The sequence below is a fragment of the Nomia melanderi genome, chromosome 2 (genome assembly GCF_051020985.1).
Source record: "Nomia melanderi isolate GNS246 chromosome 2, iyNomMela1, whole genome shotgun sequence".
In the NCBI taxonomy this organism is placed as follows: domain Eukaryota; kingdom Metazoa; phylum Arthropoda; class Insecta; order Hymenoptera; family Halictidae; genus Nomia; species Nomia melanderi.
This window is the reverse complement of record NC_135000.1, coordinates 3150784-3171676: the sequence shown is the minus strand read 5'-3', so window position 1 is coordinate 3171676 and position 20893 is coordinate 3150784. Positions and strand designations below refer to the sequence as shown.

The 20893-nt window shown below is 31.5% G+C and overlaps 7 protein-coding genes and 1 long non-coding RNA gene across 17 annotated transcripts; 3 read left to right on the top strand and 5 right to left on the bottom strand.

Annotated features, from left to right (window-relative positions):
* Positions 1–650: 650 nt before the first annotated feature.
* LOC116425867 (nardilysin) lies at positions 651–7219 on the bottom strand. Of its 6 annotated transcripts, none has more exons than XM_031974109.2 (15): positions 6819–7219; positions 6460–6749; positions 6300–6388; positions 5991–6220; positions 5780–5893; positions 5402–5597; positions 5128–5333; positions 4889–5059; positions 4471–4814; positions 3841–4341; positions 2984–3128; positions 2784–2917; positions 2332–2710; positions 1740–2253; positions 651–1623 (listed from the first exon to the last, which is right to left on the bottom strand). In XM_031974109.2, the coding sequence occupies exons 2-15, from the start codon at positions 6711–6713 to the stop codon at positions 1445–1447; spliced, it is 3456 nt and encodes a 1151-aa protein (XP_031829969.2). In that variant the 5' UTR covers positions 6714–6749; positions 6819–7219; the 3' UTR covers positions 651–1444. The 6 variants fall into 6 exon arrangements, with proteins under 6 accessions (XP_031829969.2, XP_031829971.2, XP_031829970.2 ...); XM_031974111.2 differs by having other exon boundaries at positions 6460–6767; positions 6925–7219; XM_031974110.2 differs by having other exon boundaries at positions 6460–6767; positions 7143–7211.
* Positions 7220–7293: 74 nt separating this feature from the next.
* On the bottom strand, positions 7294–9827 carry LOC143176837 (nuclear RNA export factor 1). 2 transcript variants are annotated; one of them, XM_076374189.1, is made up of 3 exons: positions 9418–9827; positions 9222–9347; positions 7294–9158 (listed from the first exon to the last, which is right to left on the bottom strand). In XM_076374189.1, exon 3 carries the CDS (start codon positions 9015–9017, stop codon positions 7437–7439), a length of 1581 nt encoding a protein of 526 aa, XP_076230304.1. In that variant the 5' UTR covers positions 9018–9158; positions 9222–9347; positions 9418–9827; the 3' UTR covers positions 7294–7436. The 2 variants fall into 2 exon arrangements, with proteins under 2 accessions (XP_076230304.1, XP_076230307.1); XM_076374192.1 differs by having other exon boundaries at positions 7294–8975.
* A 63-nt stretch (positions 9828–9890) lies between these two features.
* On the top strand, positions 9891–11979 carry bai (transmembrane emp24 domain-containing protein bai). Its single transcript, XM_031974135.2, has 5 exons — positions 9891–10061; positions 10274–10418; positions 10488–10558; positions 11421–11547; positions 11622–11979. Exons 1-5 carry the CDS (start codon positions 9891–9893, stop codon positions 11741–11743), a joined length of 636 nt encoding a protein of 211 aa, XP_031829995.1. The 3' UTR covers positions 11744–11979.
* Positions 11980–12258: 279 nt separating this feature from the next.
* LOC143176893 (uncharacterized) lies at positions 12259–14692 on the top strand. The gene is made up of 2 exons (XR_013001391.1): positions 12259–12558; positions 12751–14692. It is a non-coding gene; the product is annotated as an uncharacterized LOC143176893 (long non-coding RNA).
* Positions 14216–15762, bottom strand: LOC116425876 (mpv17-like protein 2). Of its 2 annotated transcripts, XM_031974137.2 has the most exons (4): positions 15313–15762; positions 14781–15229; positions 14427–14552; positions 14216–14363 (listed from the first exon to the last, which is right to left on the bottom strand). In XM_031974137.2, exons 1-4 carry the CDS (start codon positions 15335–15337, stop codon positions 14346–14348), a joined length of 618 nt encoding a protein of 205 aa, XP_031829997.1. In that variant the 5' UTR covers positions 15338–15762; the 3' UTR covers positions 14216–14345. The 2 variants fall into 2 exon arrangements, with proteins under 2 accessions (XP_031829997.1, XP_031829996.1); XM_031974136.2 differs by lacking the exon at positions 14216–14363 and having other exon boundaries at positions 14394–14552.
* Positions 15763–15905: 143 nt separating this feature from the next.
* RpL37-1 (ribosomal protein L37-1) lies at positions 15906–16974 on the bottom strand. The gene is made up of 4 exons (XM_031974141.2): positions 16844–16974; positions 16388–16523; positions 16144–16228; positions 15906–16032 (listed from the first exon to the last, which is right to left on the bottom strand). The coding sequence occupies exons 1-4, from the start codon at positions 16844–16846 to the stop codon at positions 15981–15983; spliced, it is 276 nt and encodes a 91-aa protein (XP_031830001.1). The 5' UTR covers positions 16847–16974; the 3' UTR covers positions 15906–15980.
* Positions 16975–17056: 82 nt separating this feature from the next.
* eIF2Bgamma (eukaryotic translation initiation factor 2B subunit gamma) lies at positions 17057–19575 on the bottom strand. 3 transcript variants are annotated; one of them, XM_031974129.2, is made up of 5 exons: positions 19424–19575; positions 18126–18815; positions 17738–18050; positions 17445–17674; positions 17057–17372 (listed from the first exon to the last, which is right to left on the bottom strand). In XM_031974129.2, exons 2-5 carry the CDS (start codon positions 18800–18802, stop codon positions 17216–17218), a joined length of 1377 nt encoding a protein of 458 aa, XP_031829989.1. In that variant the 5' UTR covers positions 18803–18815; positions 19424–19575; the 3' UTR covers positions 17057–17215. The 3 variants fall into 3 exon arrangements, with proteins under 3 accessions (XP_031829989.1, XP_031829990.1, XP_031829988.1); XM_031974130.2 differs by lacking the exon at positions 19424–19575 and adding an exon at positions 19109–19253; XM_031974128.2 differs by lacking the exon at positions 19424–19575 and adding an exon at positions 18946–19096.
* Trmt6 (tRNA methyltransferase 6 non-catalytic subunit) lies at positions 19171–20802 on the top strand. The gene has a single exon (XM_031974127.2). The coding sequence runs from the start codon at positions 19171–19173 to the stop codon at positions 20632–20634; it is 1464 nt and encodes a 487-aa protein (XP_031829987.1). The 3' UTR covers positions 20635–20802.
* The last annotated feature ends 91 nt before the right edge of the window (positions 20803–20893 follow it).

Here is a 20893-nt window from a genome sequence, read left to right as displayed (position 1 = left end):
ATACATATTTGGAAAGTAGGAGGTAATCATTATATAAATGTAGTGGCAACTCTATAATACTACAAACAAAAGGAAACCAATATATTCAATAATTATTCGAAATATTAAATGCAAAATGCACTTCTAATGGATGTTGTAAACAATTTAGAGTATTCAAATTGCATCGACATATTTTCGTGTGAATCTGTTGTTTGGAACGCTACTGCTCTGCCGGTTGAATGGCATTTTTCTTTTCAACGAAGGAAAATAAGAAAGAAAGAGAAAGAAAGAAAGAAAGAAAGAAAGAAAGAAAGAAAGAAAGAAACCAATCGGGGTCGCACACTGGGGAATAAAAAAAGGGAGATTAGTTTTCTTTGTCTCAAACGAGCAGAGAAGTTTCACCAATGACAGATGGTTTAAGTTTGTTTCTTTTAAAGATATATTTACCTTCTTTTTTTCATATATGAAAGGGAAAATTGAAAAAAGAGAAATGCAATTACACAACACAGATGCAAAGTAGAACGGTTAAGGTTTCACAGATCCTCTGTTAAAATGAAAAAAACTTTGCAGGACAAATACTGCACGGTTCGGAAATAAAGGAAACAAACTTTCAATGAAGTTTTGTAAGAAAGCTGTTCGTGTGAGAGGTTCTCTGAGATGGTTGGCTGACATTTTCGGAAGTTAATAATGATTTATTGAAACGTGTTGTCATGTCTTGAATACAATTAAAAGAACTATATAAAAAAATGAACACAATCTTGTATCATTAAGATTCGCTTCCACTTTATTTTCATACTCTCGCTCTTTTGCTGCCTTATATGTTTGCTTGATAGTCTATATTCTAAGCTATTTTGTTTTTTCTAAAAATTTAAATTTATAATTACAAGTAATTATTAAATATCTAACTCGATCTAATCATTTGAAAACACAGTCCATCCTCCTATGAAACAGTTATTTAATTCCATTACGTATTGTAAACAGTATTTTCACAGTCTAAAACAGTAATGGTGGAACATTCATGTTTTGTGAAGGTTGTTTAAATTTATTTTATTTTATCAAAATCGTGTTTTCAGAGCATCGTGTTATAAGAAGGTTAAGTGTATTAAATAGAACAATATTATTGGTAATGGAACAGACCATGGTGTTTGTAATATGAATTTCATTTTTATTTCATTTTATTGTTTGCTAAACAGAGTTAACCAATTAACTGCATTCGACGTGTATACATATCATCTTAAAAGCAAAATGATACTAATTCTGTCAATGATAAATTATTTATTTTTTCAGATAAACGTGTAATTCTTCTTCGTTTTGCTTTAGCTTTTTGTTAGAATATATTATAGGTGCATTTGGTCTGTGTTATACGAGCATACACTTCATTATTTAATTTCATTGTAAGCATTATCAAAGATTTCTGAAATTAAATTTCACAGTTAACAGGTTAGATATTAGTGTGTATATTAATTTAATTGAGTTTTATATTAGAAGGCAGTGTGCGATGTATAGGATAACTATACAGTCTGCTTTTGTACTCTTGTACGTCAGTGATGTAATTTGTTGAACACGTGTCGTCCTCGCATTCCATGTTGGCAATATAACTAAACGGATACTTCTTGTTTCCAGTTTTCTCTACTTCCGAATTGCCTGAAAAATAGAAAAGCCATTAGAAATTGTATGACCTCTTTCAGTATTATTTTTTTTAATGGGAATGACGTAGGAATACAAAATAGACTTGTTTTGATGTATATTATTACACTTACTTTCTTGTTTGTTTATACGTGAGTCAACATTGTCACTACTTTCTTTCTCTGTTGTTTTAGAAGTTCCAATAACTTGTACACTTAACTTCCTTAAATTGCTTCCATTGGTGGTATGAGATTTCATCCATTCACAGAGGTCAGTGAGTTTGATCTGTTTTATCATAACTAATTCCCTTTCAATTTTGTCGAACATATAGTCTTCTGTCACAATCTCTGCCCAGTTTCTGCTAACTTCTTCCTCTAAACTTATATCAGCGCATTGCTTCTCTTTTGTCAATGTCTCCTTTATGAGCTCAAATTCCTTCTCCGTCATTTCCTTCAGAATTTTATTGATGAGCTCTAAAAATGCTTCGATCCTATTATCCACATGTTCCGTTGAATACTTATCTGCTTGAGTCTGAACTGTAACAGAATATCCGAGTATTCCAAAAGTTTCCCTGACAAGACAGAAGACATCGTAGCCAAGTTGCTCCAATGTTCTCAGCTGATTAAAAGCAGGCTCCTCCATAATCATCTAATTATAAATGAAAGCACATTAGTTTCTGTAATTTTAAATTACAATGCAATACATGGTGATGAATCTTGCACTTACAATAATAAGTTCAATGATGATTAACAATTTAATAGACGCTACATCAGATTGATAGTAATTTGTTATAACAGAATTTACATCCTTTCCATTGAAATTCCTTACTTTGCAGCAATGAGAACCCATTGGTATTTGGGTAACTCTGATCTGAGGCAAAGTATTAGGCAATACTGGTCCACATTTCAGTATCTTAATGAATTCCTGCACATTTTTAATAACATCTTCCTTTGTCATGTTACCCTGCACCAGGCTCTGGATGTAAACGTGATTGGTGAGGTACTTGACAAAATTCTGAAACTCTTCGAACTCAACATCGCTGAGAGCCATATGTCTGTCAGTAGCCGACCAATGAACCAACAATAAAATTGACAACCTCACGTCACTAAAACAATTTATAAAAATCAAAATATTTGATTTATTTTAGTGATTGTAAAATTGTACGATTTGCCACATACTCCACTAGCTTATTAGGCTTTAAAAATCTGTTGTAATAATCTTTAATTTGTTTTTCCTTCATAATGTCAAATAACTCTTTTGTCACGAGTGTCGGAAACTCCGCAATGTACCTTGCTATAGTGAATAATAATAACTGAAAACGGATAGTTTGTAAAGAAGAGTTATAACGCAAACAGTGCAATGTAGTGTATCAACTTACCGGCAGTTTCTGGTTGAATCCACTCACTTTAACAGCAATACCTTTGTCGCTTGTGTAAATTTCATAATTTAGGTCAATTGCAGGATACAATTCTTCTACTAACAGTTGCCTCAATATTGAGGTAAATAAGTCTGCCAAAGCGGCACTGTAAGGAGCACATGCACATTAGTTAAATTAAGGGGAGCTCCATCTAGAGACATTTTAAATGTTGGTAAACTTTAAAAATTTTTTTGTTAATAATTATTAAGTGAAAACTTCTGAATTTTTCTGGGTGTAACCTTTTGCTTGATATTTATATTTTTTCTAAACCAAAGTGTTACCCCTTTTCCTAAAGCATCCATTCTTGATCAACTTAATTGCAAACAACTGAAACATCCGAAAATAACAATTTCCGTGAATTTATAAACAGAAATATATTATCTAAAATGTAGCCTATGGATTTTTCGAAATTTTAATTATTATGGAAATGGCAAGCATTTGAAGTGCAAAAACCTGTTTTTACCCCTAAAAATTAACTTCAAATATTTATAAAAAATGAAATAATTGAAATATCGAAAAATCTGTACACTATATTTTAGATAACATATTTCCGTTTATAAACCTACAAAAATGTTTGTCTTCAGATATTTCAGTTGTTTGCAATCGTGTCAACCAACATTTTGTAACATTTTGGCTTAGAAAAAAATATAAATATAAAGCAAAAGATTACAGTTATACACCTAGAAAAAATTAGAAGTCTTCGCTTCATGGTTATTAACAAAAAAAATTCCTAAAGTTTACCCATATTTAGGACGCCTCTAGATGATGTCCTTTCTTAAGAATGTTACTACAGCTACATGATATTTATGAAACTTTACCTTTTAGGCGAATAAGTAATCGAAGGTAATATAATATAAAAATACATATAGCATTCAGGTAGACGGAACTTTGGATCAGGTCGATACCAAACTTCAACTATTTCATCTGAATAGATTTTTGTGGGATACTTAGGAACATCTGATGGTATAGGGATAAGACTGAAATCATCGGCAAGGAAAATATTCGGTAGCGGTAAATGGAACTCGGGCAATGGTTCTATGGTACGCCAGCGTTCCATCCATTCTTTCGGTATCTCCATATCGGTGTATTTAGTTTTGAACCATGGCTCAATCTTCTCGAATTCTTCATCGTTGTATTTCTTATTAAAAATTATAATGTTCACGTCATCCGGGATCAAGTAATTCATACATACTTGTATAGCCTCGGGATTGTATTCGAAATATAAATGGCCACCAGTTATATAATCTTGAGGAGGATAATAATGCATACTCTCGCATAAATCTTCCACATAGTCGACTGGTGGTATATCATCCATGTATCTGAAAGCAATACTTTCAGTGTTCTCCGTCCATTAAAGTCGACGTCGAATCAAGTGAGCCACTTCAAAATCATTGAAGGAGAAAATTTTCATTCGTAGACTACAATCCACTCTTTATATGTGTATTCACCTGAATCTCGTTTCTCTTATTTTATGCATTTCGTCATATATTCGTTTCTGGGGTCCCTCCTTACGCACCATTTTAATATAAGAGAATACAGCGTCCAGTACTTCTTGTAGATGCTCGTGTCCCTGTTCGGTCAACACTAACGATAAATTAAACAATGCGTACATGGAGCTGTGCTCGAAACCACTTTCGTCGGTTCCGCTGTTAATATCCAAACACCACATCTTTTTTTTTAAATAGCTGATCAAAGAACCTTTTCCTTTGTATCCAACGATCTGTGAAACGTAATGGTGTGGTTTACTTTTGTACAAGTCGTGCATAGGTGGCATCACCCATGTTAATTCTACCTGCAGAATTCAGAAAACAATTAGTAGGCAACATTTTTTTAAAGAATTCTTAAAGTAAAGGAGGGACAGTATACTTTGCAAATATCTTTTGTTGGTTTGATTTTATAGATTTTACGAAAACTCGGTGTATCGAAGGAATCTGCTCCTTTGAACACTGTAAAATCATCTGGAGGTAACCCATTGTTCGGTACATTTGCAAAACATTGTTTTACATAATCTTCTAATACGTCTAATGGAAGTCTAGCCTGTAGAAATTTGCAGTTAACATTTCATCCATTCAAAATTAAATTATAAGTTGGTAGAATATATTCACTTGTATGGAAAGGGTCATTCTGTGAGCGCTATAATGATATTCCCTGAACTTATGCAATTGTTCATACAATTTATCGTCTTCTATATTGTCGCGTAATGTTACCAAGTTACCCCATGAAAATTTTGTGGCAGGATGATCTGGTTTTGCAAAGCTACTAAACAATTGTTCTTTTCTGTACACATCAGACGGTAAGGCCATCTGAAATTCTATAGAATAAATTTAATTTTGTTTTCCATTCTTTTGAAGGAATTATTTCTGATATATTAATACGTACCACTTTCTACAGCTTCACGTTCTCTCGTTATAGCGTCCTTTTTCATTAAGGGTTTAATAAAAAATTGGGCAAATCGATCAAGAGCAGATAAAAGATGCTTTTTTTGAACTTCAAAGTAAAATGTTGTTACTTCACAATCAGTAGAAGCATTATCTGAACCTCCTCTTTTTTTGATAAATGCTTCAAAGTCATTCTCCTACAAAGTCACTGAACATTAACTCTTTCTAAATTCAGTTGCAAAACATAAATGCAAATGGCTATAGTATTTAGTATTAGAAAATGAGAATCATATGGGTACAGTAGGAAATTATCATGCATGGTATAATATACTTATATAGCTATGAATAATTTTTTAATTATTAAGCTTGAGATCAATACCTCAGGATACTTTTCGGATCCCATAAAGACCATGTGCTCCAAAAAATGTGCCAAACCAGGGATTTCTGGAGGATTGCTAAAACTGCCTACACCCACAGATAAACCGCATGCTGCCTATATAAAAAATGTTTGTAACTGTACTTTAAGAATATGATCAGTACATATATTTGTATTAAATATACATTAAATTATATATTTAGAATGAAAATACCATTTTTTCTTCTCTTATTAACTGTTTACGACGAGCAGAGGATTTTTTTGAATCCATTTTATGTTCTTCAACTTGATCATTTTCTGCATCATCTTCATCGTCCTCATCATCATCATCATCCTCATCATCATCATCATCATCATCTTCATAATCATCATCGTCGCCCTCACTTTCAGTCTCATCATCTTCATTGTCTTCTTCACTCTCATTGTCACTAGCTATTGCATTCACTGGTAAGTAACAAATATTAATAATTAATATATAAGTGATAAAATCATGTTGAAGTAAAGTAGTAACTGTATCTTTTACTTTCTGTTTCATTATTACAATTTTGAGAGGCTCGGGAATGCATATCCGAGATTAACAAAGCTGTCAATCCATTTTCTAATTTAATTACCCTAAACAAAATGAAAAATCATTAAAATGTGAAGAAAGCAGAAAGACTTTACACGATGCACCTTTTCATCACCTGTATTCTTTCTTGTCATTTTCCGATTTAGTAGGTGTGTCTAAATGGGCGACTTTAATCTCTGGAACTGTTTTAATATGGTCTAAAACCTTTTCATCGTGCTTTTCAGTTTGCATATTGCTAAGAAAAGTAGTGACTTTGTCGAGGTTATGTTCAGTAGAAATTGTCACGTTCTTGGTTGATTTGACAGAGTCTTTGACTGTTTTCAATTTTTTCTCAGGTGGAGTTTGAAGATATCTTTTTGGCATTATCATTAAATTTGACAGTTGTTTAAAGTTGCATTGGAATACCTTGACAAAAATGAATTTCTGAAAATGTATTAACATGTGTCACTAAATTATTTTCTGATGTATAATCACCTAATAGTTTTAGAACTCAGAAACGATAGATGCAATTTTTATTGTACAAATTTATATTTATAAATTTTTATTAAAAGAAATGTGGGATTCTAGAAATTGTACTAACGATAGTATTGTTTATCAAAACTGATAGGAAATCTACAAAAATTAGTTCAAGTACTATGTAAGACGAATAGAATAAAACTATATTGGTTATTAAATTATTTTCTGATAATTTTGAATTTCCAAGAAACCGCGTAAGAATTAATTAAATACATATATCCGAATGAAATTAGACGTTCCACGATTAAGAGTTTGATATAAATAAGAGCCGTACAGACATACTATTTAATACAATTTTCTGTCTGCAATCCTAAATTACGGATATCGTCAAAAAATATGCTAGCGAACTCTGCACGACTGAGACGGCACATACGTAAGATCTATTACAAATAGCGGCTGCCGGTAATGCAGAGAATAACATAATACATACGATACGAATCTAAATTATTTTATTACAAGGAGATAATTACAATAATTACAAGAAGTGAAAATATATTTCATCAAAGTATTTACAATCTTAACATACAGTTTTCATTCAATGTACAGTTTGTTATAATTAAAACAATATATGAAATACTATGTTGAAAATGCTTCGGCCGGTACCGTCGTTGATTTGTAGTCTTTCATAAAATTTGAAATCGCTTTTCTCAAGTCCCATTTAGCTTCCTGTAAGTACGTATGACACCATTCGTCATTTAATGAGGTTGTCTCTAAAAATTTGTGCAATAATTCTTTCTTCTCGGTGGAACTGAAGCACGTCGGTACTATTTCCTCGTATGAGATCTTGGTCTCAATGCTGCTTGGTGGAATTTCTTCTATGGTCAACTCGACAAAGTATTGATCGTTTAAAATATTATACTCATTGTCTGCTCCAGCCAGTAATACAAACGTCCTATTAAATGATAGAATTTGAGAAACATTACCCATGGTTTTAAATAAACCACCGACCGAGATAACTATACATTTTCCATCATCGTAAATCAGGTCGCAAACGAACGAATTTTTGTCGTGATAGGATCTTGGTAATCTCTTCAACCCACCCAGGATATTGTCCTGGCCAAAGTAAAGGTGTTGTCTCTTCTTAGTAGGATCCGCATTCTTTGTCAAGTTTCTACACGCAGTGAATTGAACGAGGTTCCTTTTATGAGCTACGGCCGGAGGAATACTCGAGCACATAGAGTAAAATGCGTTCTTATGATATAAACCTCTGAGAATTGTTCTGTCGCCATGGTCATACAAGTTAAAAAAATGCGTGACGAATTTATTGACTAGATCTTCCCTGGTTTCGTTTTTTAAGTACCTTATGTAGGTTACAGGTAGACCAGTTGTTTTAACATAAACACCATCCAGTTGGATCAGATTAGGACAATATTTCTTCGCTGATTCTATATACTGTTTTGGTTTTGAGTAATTTTCGCAGAGAGGATTCCCATCCAGCCACAGTTTCAATATGTACAGACTTTTCAGTGGGGCAAGAACCTCCATATTATATAAATTATTGTGCCTTAAATCTAGATATTTAATGGAAGTCAAACCAGAAACTTCTATAGGAGAGAGATTGAACAGTTCATTTTTTTGAAGATTTAGGTTTTCCACTGTGGCAATAGCAGTCTTTGTTAATTTCATAACATGATTGAATGTTCTTTGTTGGGATAGAGGACAATAGACAGTCTTTGACATGTCAGGATCTCTGTGGAACTGTTCCAAATTTAAGCTCTTCTTGTTGGGATCATATTTCTTAGCCAGTGCTGCAAGAAGCAATGGCTGAAGATTTAGTTTCAAATCATGAATAGATGCAAATCCTAATGTCACTATTAAAATCAACGGATCTCCTTCTGGATTCTTGATTATCAAGTTAGTCTTGCATAGTTTGTCTAAAGCATGAGCACAGTTTCGTGCCAGAAAATACGTATCCTCTCCAATGGCTTGATATTTAACAGGTACCAACTCTGCTGGTTCAATGGCATTCAATATAGCTTTCAACACGGTTTCTTTGTCATATTGAGTTCCCTTTAAAATTCTCACCTTGTGCCACACATCAGATCTACCCATTAGTGTTCTTTCTTGGAACATAGATCCACCCATGCTAATTTTAATAGCTATGGATGAGTCAAGCTGCATAGGGACGATAGGTAAATTTGTTCGTTGCATCTTCATTAAATTATATATGTACACTTTCACAACAAGATAAATAAGAAACTCGCAAACGGATAAATCCTTGTTTTACGTTAAAAAGTCACGTATTTATAGAAGAAAAAAAGCATATACAGTTTCCAAAGTTAGGTTACGTGAAGCCTACTATGAAAATTATATTTTATCATTACTACAATAAAAACAACTTTGCTATCTGTATCTACCTACGTTCATTTTTAAACAAGTATTCTTCATTTTCAATCCCATTTATTAAAAACATGTATCAAACGCTTCTTCGATTACATCGCGTTCAAAAATTGTTGACATTTAATACAAGCATTTACCGACCAGTATCTACAATCACAGTTAAAGTATAGAATAGACATAACATGCAATGTTAAATTTTGTCACACGACCCCCTTACCATTTCGGTGTCGCACTCAACGTTACCGATAATACACAACGTTAAGTTTGTTAGCAGTTGTGTCGTGATTTAGCGGCAACAAATATATTTATTTATGTATTTATTTTGCTTTTTCTGAGACTCTCAACCAATGAGTGTGAATATCGAATGGTCCTAATTATTAACAAGAATTTGGCCGCACACCCCATAGTTTTCAGAATTATCGGAAAAATATTGTATTTTATGTACCACTAAGTATTACATTATAAGTAATATATTATAGAAATAAATATTATATTATAGGAATATTTAAACGGTCGAATATAAGTCTTAAAAGTGGTATACACGTGTTTCTCGACACGTCACGTGACCCGCCCAAAATATTTAATGGCTGCCAACTCATCAATATGATGACAGTTCTTTCTTAACATTCGTTTAATTCACGCGATCGTTGTTTGAAATTATTCGCCGTGATCACAAGAAATATTTTAAACATGCGAAGCATTTTATTGATATTCGTTTCCTTGCTCGCATATGCAAATTCTGTTAGGTTCTATCTTGAACCGAACTCGGTGAAATGTTTAAAAGAGGAAGCACAAGCTCATGTTTTGGTCATTGGAGAATACGAAATCTCTGAAACGCCGGGTGTTAAAACCGAATATATTGTAAGTGTTAGGCAAATGTTTATTTAGTTCAACATCTTTTACATGTTAAGGTTATGTTCGACTAACCTCATTTGACGCGTGTCACCTTTTAGTTTCAATAGATTTACCCATTACATCATGAAAAGTTAAAATATTTTATCATTGATATATGTATACTATATGATATATACATATTTTATTAATTTAAAGTTTCGAAATCTGTTTTTCAATAGATTCGAGATTCTAAATCGGAAGTACTTTCCAAAAATGATAACATACCTCATGGAAAAGGGTTCAAATTTACATTTGTTATGGAGACATATGACACATATGAAATTTGCTTCATGGCACATGCCATACAGCCGTCTTTCTCAGGCAGTATGTCTATACATCTCTACAGATATAGTTTAACTTTATAGTTTAACTGCAATGATTAAAATCTTTCAGATATGAAACAGGTTAAACAAGAAGTCTATTTAGCTACAAAGCGTGGCATTGAAGCAAAAAGTTATGAAGAAGTAAGTTCTTTTATTACACATTTAGTATTAGTATGTATTAAATTATCCTTTTTATTACATGTTCTGTTATCGATTTATTTTCATTGAACATATTTGGTTCATTATTGATCTTTTACTTGGAGAAGCCTATTTAATGTAAAGATTCTTATACATAGCGATATGTTAAGCAATAATATCAAGAAACTTATTAATAGGCTTCTAATTGGAAAAACAGAACATATTTGTTGAATAATTAACAGGAGTTGGCAATCTGTCACATTTTTACATGGGTGAAATGTGGAATACATATTATAGATTGTCAGTCCTTGAACTATTCAGTCAATTTTGTAAAACTATCTGATGATATTTAATCTCTTTTCTTTTCTATATGTGGCTTGTATGGGCGTACAGTCGGTAATGTAGAGAAATTGTTTTATGTGTAGGTTTCAATCGCATGGGTTTTGATTTCAGTTAGTTCAACAGGGTATTTCAAAAGTTCTTACAACCAATTCATTTTATGGAAATAGAAAATGAATTTGTGAACTTGGAAAATACCTAAAAAATTAATCGAGTGTTTACAGTTGTATTTCGCTCGCATTTTTATCAACTGCTGTAGATCATCACCCATTCGAAAAATTGCCAATCTTATCAAAACATTAATTACACTCCCTCAGTGATTTTTATTTATGTTTCACTTAATGTAATTAAATATAATTTCTAACACAGTTTGAAGTACGTAATATCTGTTATTTTTTGTAGTTATTGAACACTTACACTCATTTGATTAATTAAATCTTGTTTTGTTTTAAGTTTTTAACATTCAAGTGTTCACAACAGCAAAATAATTAAATGATGAGACCTTTTTTGTTTTTTTTACTAATAGGTAGGTAAAGCTGCTAAACTGAAACCTTCTGAAGTCGAATTGAAACGATTGGAAGATTTGTCCGAAGCAATTGTTTTGGACTTTGCTCGGATGAAGTTGAACGAAGAAGAAATGAGAGACACTAACGGTAAAACACGAAATATTCACTGTAATTTTGCAGTCAGACAAATTGTAAATAATGATTATTTTCTGAAATTTTAGAGGCGACGAACGCTCGAGTGGTCCACTTTAGTATATTTTCCACATTATGGTTATGTGTACTCTCCACTTGCCAGGTTTTATACCTGAGGCGTTTCTTCAAAGTGAAAAAACTCATTGAGTAAATGATAAAAAAGAAATATCAGAGAGTTTCAATCTTCTTACAATTTTTACAACTAACAAAGCTTTATTTATTCAATTTTTGATAAACAAGTAAGAGAAAAATGGTCAGAATTATGTAAAAAATCTGCAGACTTATACTTTGTATATTTGATTACATTAAAATAAAACAACAGATTAAATAATAATTAAATAAATGTACAAAATACAGTCAAACTATTTTTTTATACTCTGTCAAATTTTTAGTATCTAAGTTGAAGATATAAATTATTATAGATTACAGTTAGTTTAAACACTTTATACTACTACATCCTTAACCAATAAAACATGTTTGAAATATAAAAATTAAATATTTAATATTTTAATTTATCTTCATTAAACGAGATATAATATATGTTTCTATTATTTTCGTAAAAATCAAAATAAAATTTCGCCTTGTAACCTGTATTATTGAAATAAAAAAAGGATTTCAAATATTCGATCTCGATTAACTTCATTATAAAAATACCTACATGTACCTATATACTATTACCTACTATTCTGCATGACAGTTCAAACATAACCTATGTGACAACAATTTAATAGGAATGCGTCACGAAATTTCTTCTGTAAATATTTTGTGAATATCGGGTTACACAATTTTAACTAAAAATGGAAAACGACAGAAGCATAGTAAACAACGTTCAAAACACAGACTGTATAGAATGTAAAATGATTGGTGGTATATGTTTTACTATGTGTGGTTTGTACATGGGGCACTGTGCAAGGGATATGGTCCAAAGAAATTATGGAAAATTTATAATACAATCAATTGGATTTGGTAATTCATTTTTTCACATTTAAACAAAGAAATTTAATTAAGACTAAAATTGTCTAGAATGTAACTTAACGGTTGATAGCAGTAAGACTTTAATGTGCAGCATACTTAAAATTTTAATTAAATTTCAATTAGGCTCGAGCATCATTTTATTTTGATCAAATTTTAAATTGTCACATTAATTATATGTTCCAGGGTTAGTGTACCTTGGCATTGCTCGAATGTTGGATCTCCCTCCATTTCCTAAACAATCAAATCTTAAAAAATTAAATAAAACAAATGTTCATTAAATTTCTGTTATTTATATAAGATGTGTTATTTCCATAGTTTTTACTCATGTAATATGCTCCATGAAATTTGTATTATTATTTAAACACGTTTATTTTGAACTATCGATTTCTATAATAATGTTCCAATTATTGCGTCACATGTAAAATGGAATTTTTATTGAAAGAGGAAAATCTTTTTCTATACGAATAAAAAATGAGTCATTTGCATTAAAAATGATAAATCCAAGTATTAATGCAAGCATGATTGATAGGACCATTGCTATCATCAATTACATTTTAATTCTAATTACAGATTGCACTACTTTCACTTTAATACTCAACATTCCAATTTTCTAATACGTATTGAGTACATGTACAAATGTTTTAATTTCCCTTATGGAAGTTCCAATGTAGGAATGTGTGCAAGGTATCTTGCTTATTGTTTTACACAGTTTACTATTTGTATTTACATTTAACAATCGCTGTTTACTCGTTGGCGACTGGAAGCTTAGAACACGTAATCCCGCCGCCGCCGAAAGCCAAACAAAAGCTATCAACCCTAATAAACAATTTCCGTTCGATGGATGGTTGTCACATATGATAAGAAAGCGATTAAAAATTCCATTTGGATGCATCAGACACGAGGTTGCATATAGACATGTTGATAAAACAGTATTGATAAAGATCATTTGGATTCACGAGACCGATAAATTTCGAAACTTTGACGCCAACTATAATACGCGACAGCGTCAAAACAAACGTGTGCTGATAATGTTCCAAAGTTTTGTACTTCGAGCGAACAAGAACGAAAAGATCAATATTTTTCATTATATTGCAAAACGTATGTTTCTCCGGTATTCATACTCAGATCAAGTAAAAATACTCTTGACTTCTATGTTTTCTTCTAACAAATACCATATTGAAAATAATTACTTTAGACTGTTTTGTTTTAGCGTCAAACGTGGTCGTACACCTATTGCATTTCCTTTTATAAGCCTTTATAAGCCTAGTATTTTTATATAAACAAATCAGCGTTTAAAGTATGAAATATAGTTCAAATATTAATTTACAAATATATTAGTAAGATTTAAATATTAATAGTTCAAATATTAATGTATTTCTGAAAATATTTTTCAAAACTTTGTTTCGCGTTAATATTTAATATTTAAATGTTAATTAATAATATAAACTTTAAATATTAATTTACCTGTAAAAATATTTTTCCAATAATAGATTCTCCAGAGCTAACACGTTTCAACGATTTATTAATGAAAATATCGTTTTCGTTCTATTGCACACAACGCTAATCACACAGACGCTTAATCCTATCAGTTAGATGTACCGAACTGTGAAGCACAATAAAGGTTTCGAAACGCGATAACGAAATTGAATAACACAAATAATAATTATGGAGTAACAAAACATTTTGTTTCTCACACTTTTTGTAAGTTATTGATTATGCGCGATTGAAAGTGAAATAAGGGGCACTAAACGGACACAGACTAGTCTTGAGATTTCACATTACTGATACTGGTGATCCTGTAAAGGAAACAATCGTCAACGTATATTCTAAAAATAATTGTCGAGAATGCAGGCACTTACATATTTCATGTATGACAAGAAAATATCGTAGATCATTGTCATAAAATTCGTATACAGAACTCTATACCGGAAGGGTATAAAAAAGAAATTGATACACTGTGTTGGAGGCCAAAAACAACAGTCCACCTAAAAAAATTATATAATCAAAATTATAATATATAAAATATGTAATTAAATAATTATAATTTTATATATATAAATTATAATATATTTTATAATTTTTAATTTTTAATTGAATTTTAAAATACAATTTATATTTCATTATATTATCAGGATTTTATTGGATTTTCTATATATCATCAAAATTACTTTCGCAAATACATAAAGCTTATTCCTAAAGTATCAACTACATACCTTCCACGTATCATACAATTTTATTTTCAATTCTTCATAAATTTCTTCGATTTTCCGACGCTCCAACACGCCAAGTCCAATAAAAAATATGCCTAAGCAAGTAGGGCTGGCGATTGACTGATCCAAACACGTTTTTTTAATAACGGACAATGCGGTTCTACCAGGTATTACTTTATCCAAAACCATGTAGAACCAATGATGAAATGGGCCTTGAACCAGACCCACGGCCGTCATATTTTTAGTTCTAATAAAATCGTGCACATACTTGTCTGAGTCGGCAGCGTCATCGAACTGTTGCTGTTGTTCTTGTGAAGATACAGCCACCGCAGAAGTTTCCTTTGGCAGATACTTATTACTCTTTTTCAAGTGTTCGCTGCGTTGTTGAATCATATCTGCTGCAGCCATCATCAAACCACAGCTCACTGTATTTGTGGCCAATAGGTACTTGTCTGACAATGAAATATCGAAATTATTTGTTACGAAAAATCTGTAATAAATTGGTACAGAACTGTGAAGTTCAGGAAATATTTACCAAACAATTTTCTCCAAATGTTCATTTGAGTGATGAGTATAGAATCGATTTGAAAATTCTTGTATTCCACTGTGCGGAAAGTGAATGCTTGGATTTTTTATCTCACAGATTTTTCCTGTTTATAACGATGCAGATTATCCAAATTTTATGTTCCCTGCTTTCTTTGGTGTTATATGATTACACGATTGTTCTTAATCTTCTGATGTTTATGAAGGCGAAATCTTGGATGAACACGGTCGCAACACATACCGTTATTACCAGCTAAAAAGTTTAATCTAAAGCAGATATGCACAGGTAAAAGTCATCATAGTGCACTGTAAAACCACTGATAACTGCAAAAAATTTGTAAAACCGCGGCGATTATAAGGACACGCGCTTATTATGCGTTTGCGCAGTCGAGGTACCCCTACTCTGCTACAGTTTGCACCTGTTCCTGCATTATCTTTTTCTCTCTACCTAGTAAAAATAATAGAACTATATATATCTAACAGAACTATCAGTAAACTCTTTGTAATATACACATATATATGTTTATCTAAAACGAATACAAGCATACTTTTCAAAATAAGATTGTTTTAACAGAAATAACATAATTTCCCTTGAAGTTTTGTATAGTTTATTAGTAATCAAATTCTTATAGATATACAACACAATGACATGGGTCAAGATTATTTAGTTGCAACGGCTTTTGGTTTTGGCAAACCTTCCCTGAATCCATTCCTAAAAAAGATGTAAAATATTAATAAAATATATTTTTCTTTACAATACTGTAATTGTTGAATTCTGGTATCTCAAGGAACGAGATGCTAATTCATATCAGTTTAAACTTACTTGAATTTACGACGAACAATCTTCAAGTAACGCATGCGTCCAGTACCAGTGGTCTTCCTCCTTTTTGCTTTCACCGACCAATTATCTAAAGAACAACATAATACTGTTGAGAAACTATAATTTGATTCAAATTTTATAACTAAAGCTAAATAACAAGAACTTGATTTAACCTACAATACGACTAAAATTTTAGTAGCGGAAAAGTAGAATGCAGAGCATTACATCACGTATTTAATGAACTTACAAGATCGCATTTTCTTCTGAGGATATCCACACTGAGCACATTGCGATTTCTGGATGTGGTACGAGCTGCGACCACATCGCCTGCACAATGTATGTGTCTTATTTCGTCGCTTACCAAAACTTGATGTACCCTTCGTCTGTAAAAATAATTTTACAAAATAAGTTTGCGTAATATAAACTTAGAGAAATTAATAAACATTACAAAACACTAGCAAACTGAACATATGTTATTTTCTTTGAACAATTTAAAGCCGCGTGTCAAATTGTAAACATTTCACGCATAACCTCTATTACAATGTAACACCGATTACTTATTTACGTTTCATTTTCCTGTTACAACTATCGTTACATTTTATTTCTAAAAAGGTTATCGAAACATTTTTTATACTTTTCACATAACAAAAGTTTATGATTGCTTGGTAATAAACAGATATTAATCGTCCGAATTTGCGCTCACCATCTTGCACGAAGGAACACTTCAAAGAGAGGATGAAAAGCGTTCCAAAATCGTACGTTCCTTCGATCGATGTGAACAGCTCGTACCACGTGACAGTGGTTCTCAATTCAAAAAGATAAACACTTCATTGAACAGTTACATACTTTATATTAATTTTAAATATCTATGAGCACAAACCCATTCAGTTTAATCATATGTTGGATATTATATATTTTTGAATTTTATAAAATTAGTGGTGTAAGTATCAGAGTACCCAAAATAAAAAATTGGATTTTATCTTTTTAACAAGGAAATAGTTACAAAAATGTTTTAGAAACATTTTGTGATTTATTATGGTTATATAAGTAATATACTTTATATGATGATAAATAATTAAATTTCTATAAGTTTATCAGCATCAGTGAGCACTTCACGAGAATGTTGACTTCCACTTGTTACAACATGTTGAGGACCAACCACGCAATCCTTTAATTCTGCACCTTCTTCAATAACACAACCATTGCAAAGTATACAGTTATGTATCACGCATCTGTAATTAATAAATTATATGCATAAAACATTACTTTATATATTTCGCTTAATTAATTATTTTACCAACTACCTCTGCTTAATTATAACATTTTCCATTATAACACTTTGAGACACTCGAGTCTTTGATTCGATTACCGCATTTGGTCCAATGTGACTTTGTTTAAGGGAAGTTTTTTCATGTATAATAGCATTATCATCTACACAACAATCTTGCATCTGTGTACTATGTATAGTAGCTGTAGCTGAAATACTTGGAATATCGGATCGGTCTATGTCGTTATTAGCCCACCATTCTGATATCTGAAATACTTATCCTGTTAGTGTAAAGTTATCAGTCGTAAAGGGCTACTTTTATATTTTTACCTTGGCATTAGCAAAATGATACATTTGTATAGTGTTTGTTCTGAGGCCAAATTTTCCATTAACAATATGAGCATAACATCTCAATATGTCTCCATGATATGCGTCATTTAAATCAGTAGTATGATCGTTATGAGCTGACATTTTCCTGATTAATTCATCCAGTGGTTTCTCAACAGCAAAACGGAAAATATCTTCCTTCAGATTAACTTTTACTATTGATGTATTTTTATCATCTACACATTGTTTAGGAGGCTTAGCTAATTGTTTACTAACAATGTATGGAAGAAGTTCACCTTTCAATGTACTAAAAGTCCTATTAGAGAAAAAATATTGTGTTATATATGTTATATATTGAACTTTCAAAACCATTTAATAATATATCATTTACTTATTGTGCACCAAAAAGTCTAAGACCCATTTATTGATGACATATAGATGTGCGTCCAATAATTTTGAGTGGATAGTAAAACTTGTATGCTTTTTAAGAAGCATTTGTGAAATGTTAATAGTTTCCTCAAAATCTGAAGCTGAAGCTAAGAAAACTAAACGTCCTGTTTCGTTATCAATACCAATCAAATCAGTTTCTGGTTTCTGTTTATTTTTTGGACCTGGAGTTACAAAGTCTTCTGGTAGCTTAGGGACAGGCATCATAAGTGCAGCGATGCTGGCATTGTGTTTTCTATATAAATTCAGAATTTCACATATGTCAACATTAGTTATTAAATCGCAGGAAATTACTAAAAAGTCAGTGTGAATCTTTTCGTGTATGAGTCTAATGGAATCTGCAGTTCCAAGATCTTCCGCATCTTCGACTGCAACAATATCTGTTTTAATCTTGAGATTCAATTTGTTCAAGGCTAATAGCACATTATTTTCCATGTTCTCGGAAACAACAACAATAGCTTCTTTAAAACCAGCATGTTCTAATAATTGAAGAGGATACCAAAGCATTGGTATATTCCCTATTGGCAATAAGCATTTATATTGTCCGTGAGTTAGTTCAGTCATGCGAGATCCTCCTCCACCGGCAAGTACAACTGCTTGAAATTCTTTGTAAAGAAACATTTTTTCTTAATTACTGCAACAAATAACAGTTACAATAAAAATTAAAAAGACTGTAATGGATCTTTTTTAAATAAAAATGGAATGACAGAAGAATGAAAATTTTTAATGAAATAGGATTAAAATGTTTTTATCTCAATACGTACAAGGATATAAATAAAAATGTGATAACAAAGAGGTAACGAGGTATTAACAAATTAATTCACAAAGTAATTCCTAACATTAGGTAAGTTTCTCGCTTAAACAGTAATGCGAGGTCTTTTATGACAGATGGTGTACGGTTGGTTATATGATATGGTATTTATATACTTAGGTTATGTTGACTACTTAGGTTACAATACATAAAAACGTGTATAAGAAAGTCCATAAACATGTGCGAATCCGAAGATGTAATTGCGATAGGAAAGTATGTAATAGTAAAAAAATTGAATTTTAAGAAAATTTATAAAGTTACTGCCAATGGACAATTAATGCTAGGAAGAGATCTAGTAAATATGGGTGAAATTATTGGGAAAAGATTCTGGACTACTTTCGAGATGACACCATCAAAAAATGGAAAAAGAACATTTTCTTTGAGAGAAGGTTCAGAAACTGAATCTTGGGACGATTTATTAGATACTTTACCTAGTGGCAATGATAATCGTTCTATCATAGATGATGGCAGTTCACAGAAACTGTCAAAACAAGAAATTGTTCAGCTTCAGGAATCTGGTAAAAGTGGCAAAGAGATAGTGGGTAGCTTGATTGAAAACAATAAATCTTTCTCTGATAAAACGGAATATTCTCAAGAAAAGTATTTGAAAAAGAAAGAAAAAAAATATATTCGATATTTAACTATATGCAAGCCAAGTATAAGTTCTTTACATGATGTGTATTTCAAATTAGATCATACTAAAATTGGAAGTTTACGGATGGATGCATTGGCACAGTTGTTATCGTATACTGATGTTCAATCTGAAGGATTATTCATATTATATGATAGCGGATGTCAGGGCTTACCAGCAGCTGCATTATTAAATAGGATTGGTGCAAATACAAAAGGCCATTTGATCAATTTGCATCCTGGCAATGTACCAAAAGCTTTGCTCATTCACGCTATGAATTTCCCTCAAGAACAGTTAGATAGATTAATAAGTGTCAATATCTACAGCTTTCTAAGACTATATTATCAAGGCGAACAGGCTGTTTTAAATAATATTTTAGCGTCAAAGAAGACATGCAGTAAGTTAGTTAATAAATCAGAAGAAAATGAAGATAAAGGCGTTGAAAAAAATTGTACAATCAATTCAGGCCCATTAGAGAACAATTCGAACAACCAGGATTTACAAGATGAAGAGAATAGTAGCAAAGAATGTTCAGAAAGCATTAATGGTACAAATGAACTCATGGAAACTGATGAAGTTTCAAAAGAACATGATACGCATAACTATTCAACAGGCTCAAAACGAAAATTAGATGAGCTTGATAAATGTATGTTTACAGAAGTTGTACCTTTAAAGAAACCAAAATGGTTGATGGAAACCCAGCATGCTGTGGATCTTGTGAAGAATTCAAAAGCTAGAGGACTAGCTGTTGTAGCTAAAGAGCATCCTTTAAATATTATAACTGCTCTTTTACCTTTTTTAGGAGCATCCAGACCTTTTGTGATTTATCACATACATCGGGAACCCCTACAAGAAACATACATGATGTTAAAACAACAACAAAATGTTATTAATTTAAGGCTGGTCTCAAACTTTTTACGTTCTTATCAAGTGTTACCAGATAGAACACACCCTGATATTTTAGCTAGTGATACAGGAGGTTATTTATTAACTGGATATTTAGTTGAATAGCAGTTGTTATCTCAGTTCACTACATCATATAGGATATTGACATTAACACGGACATTGTAATAAATTCTGTACAATAAAAATGTAAAGCAGTCTCTTTTATACAAGTATTTCATATGTAAAATAATCTAATTTTAAGCAGACAAACAAAAAATAAAAGTATTATAGAATATATTACGTACTTAGTTTCAATTTAAGTAACAAGTAACAAACCTCTTCTGTTATTGTATTTCATATACTATAAAAATTCAATATGGTCTAT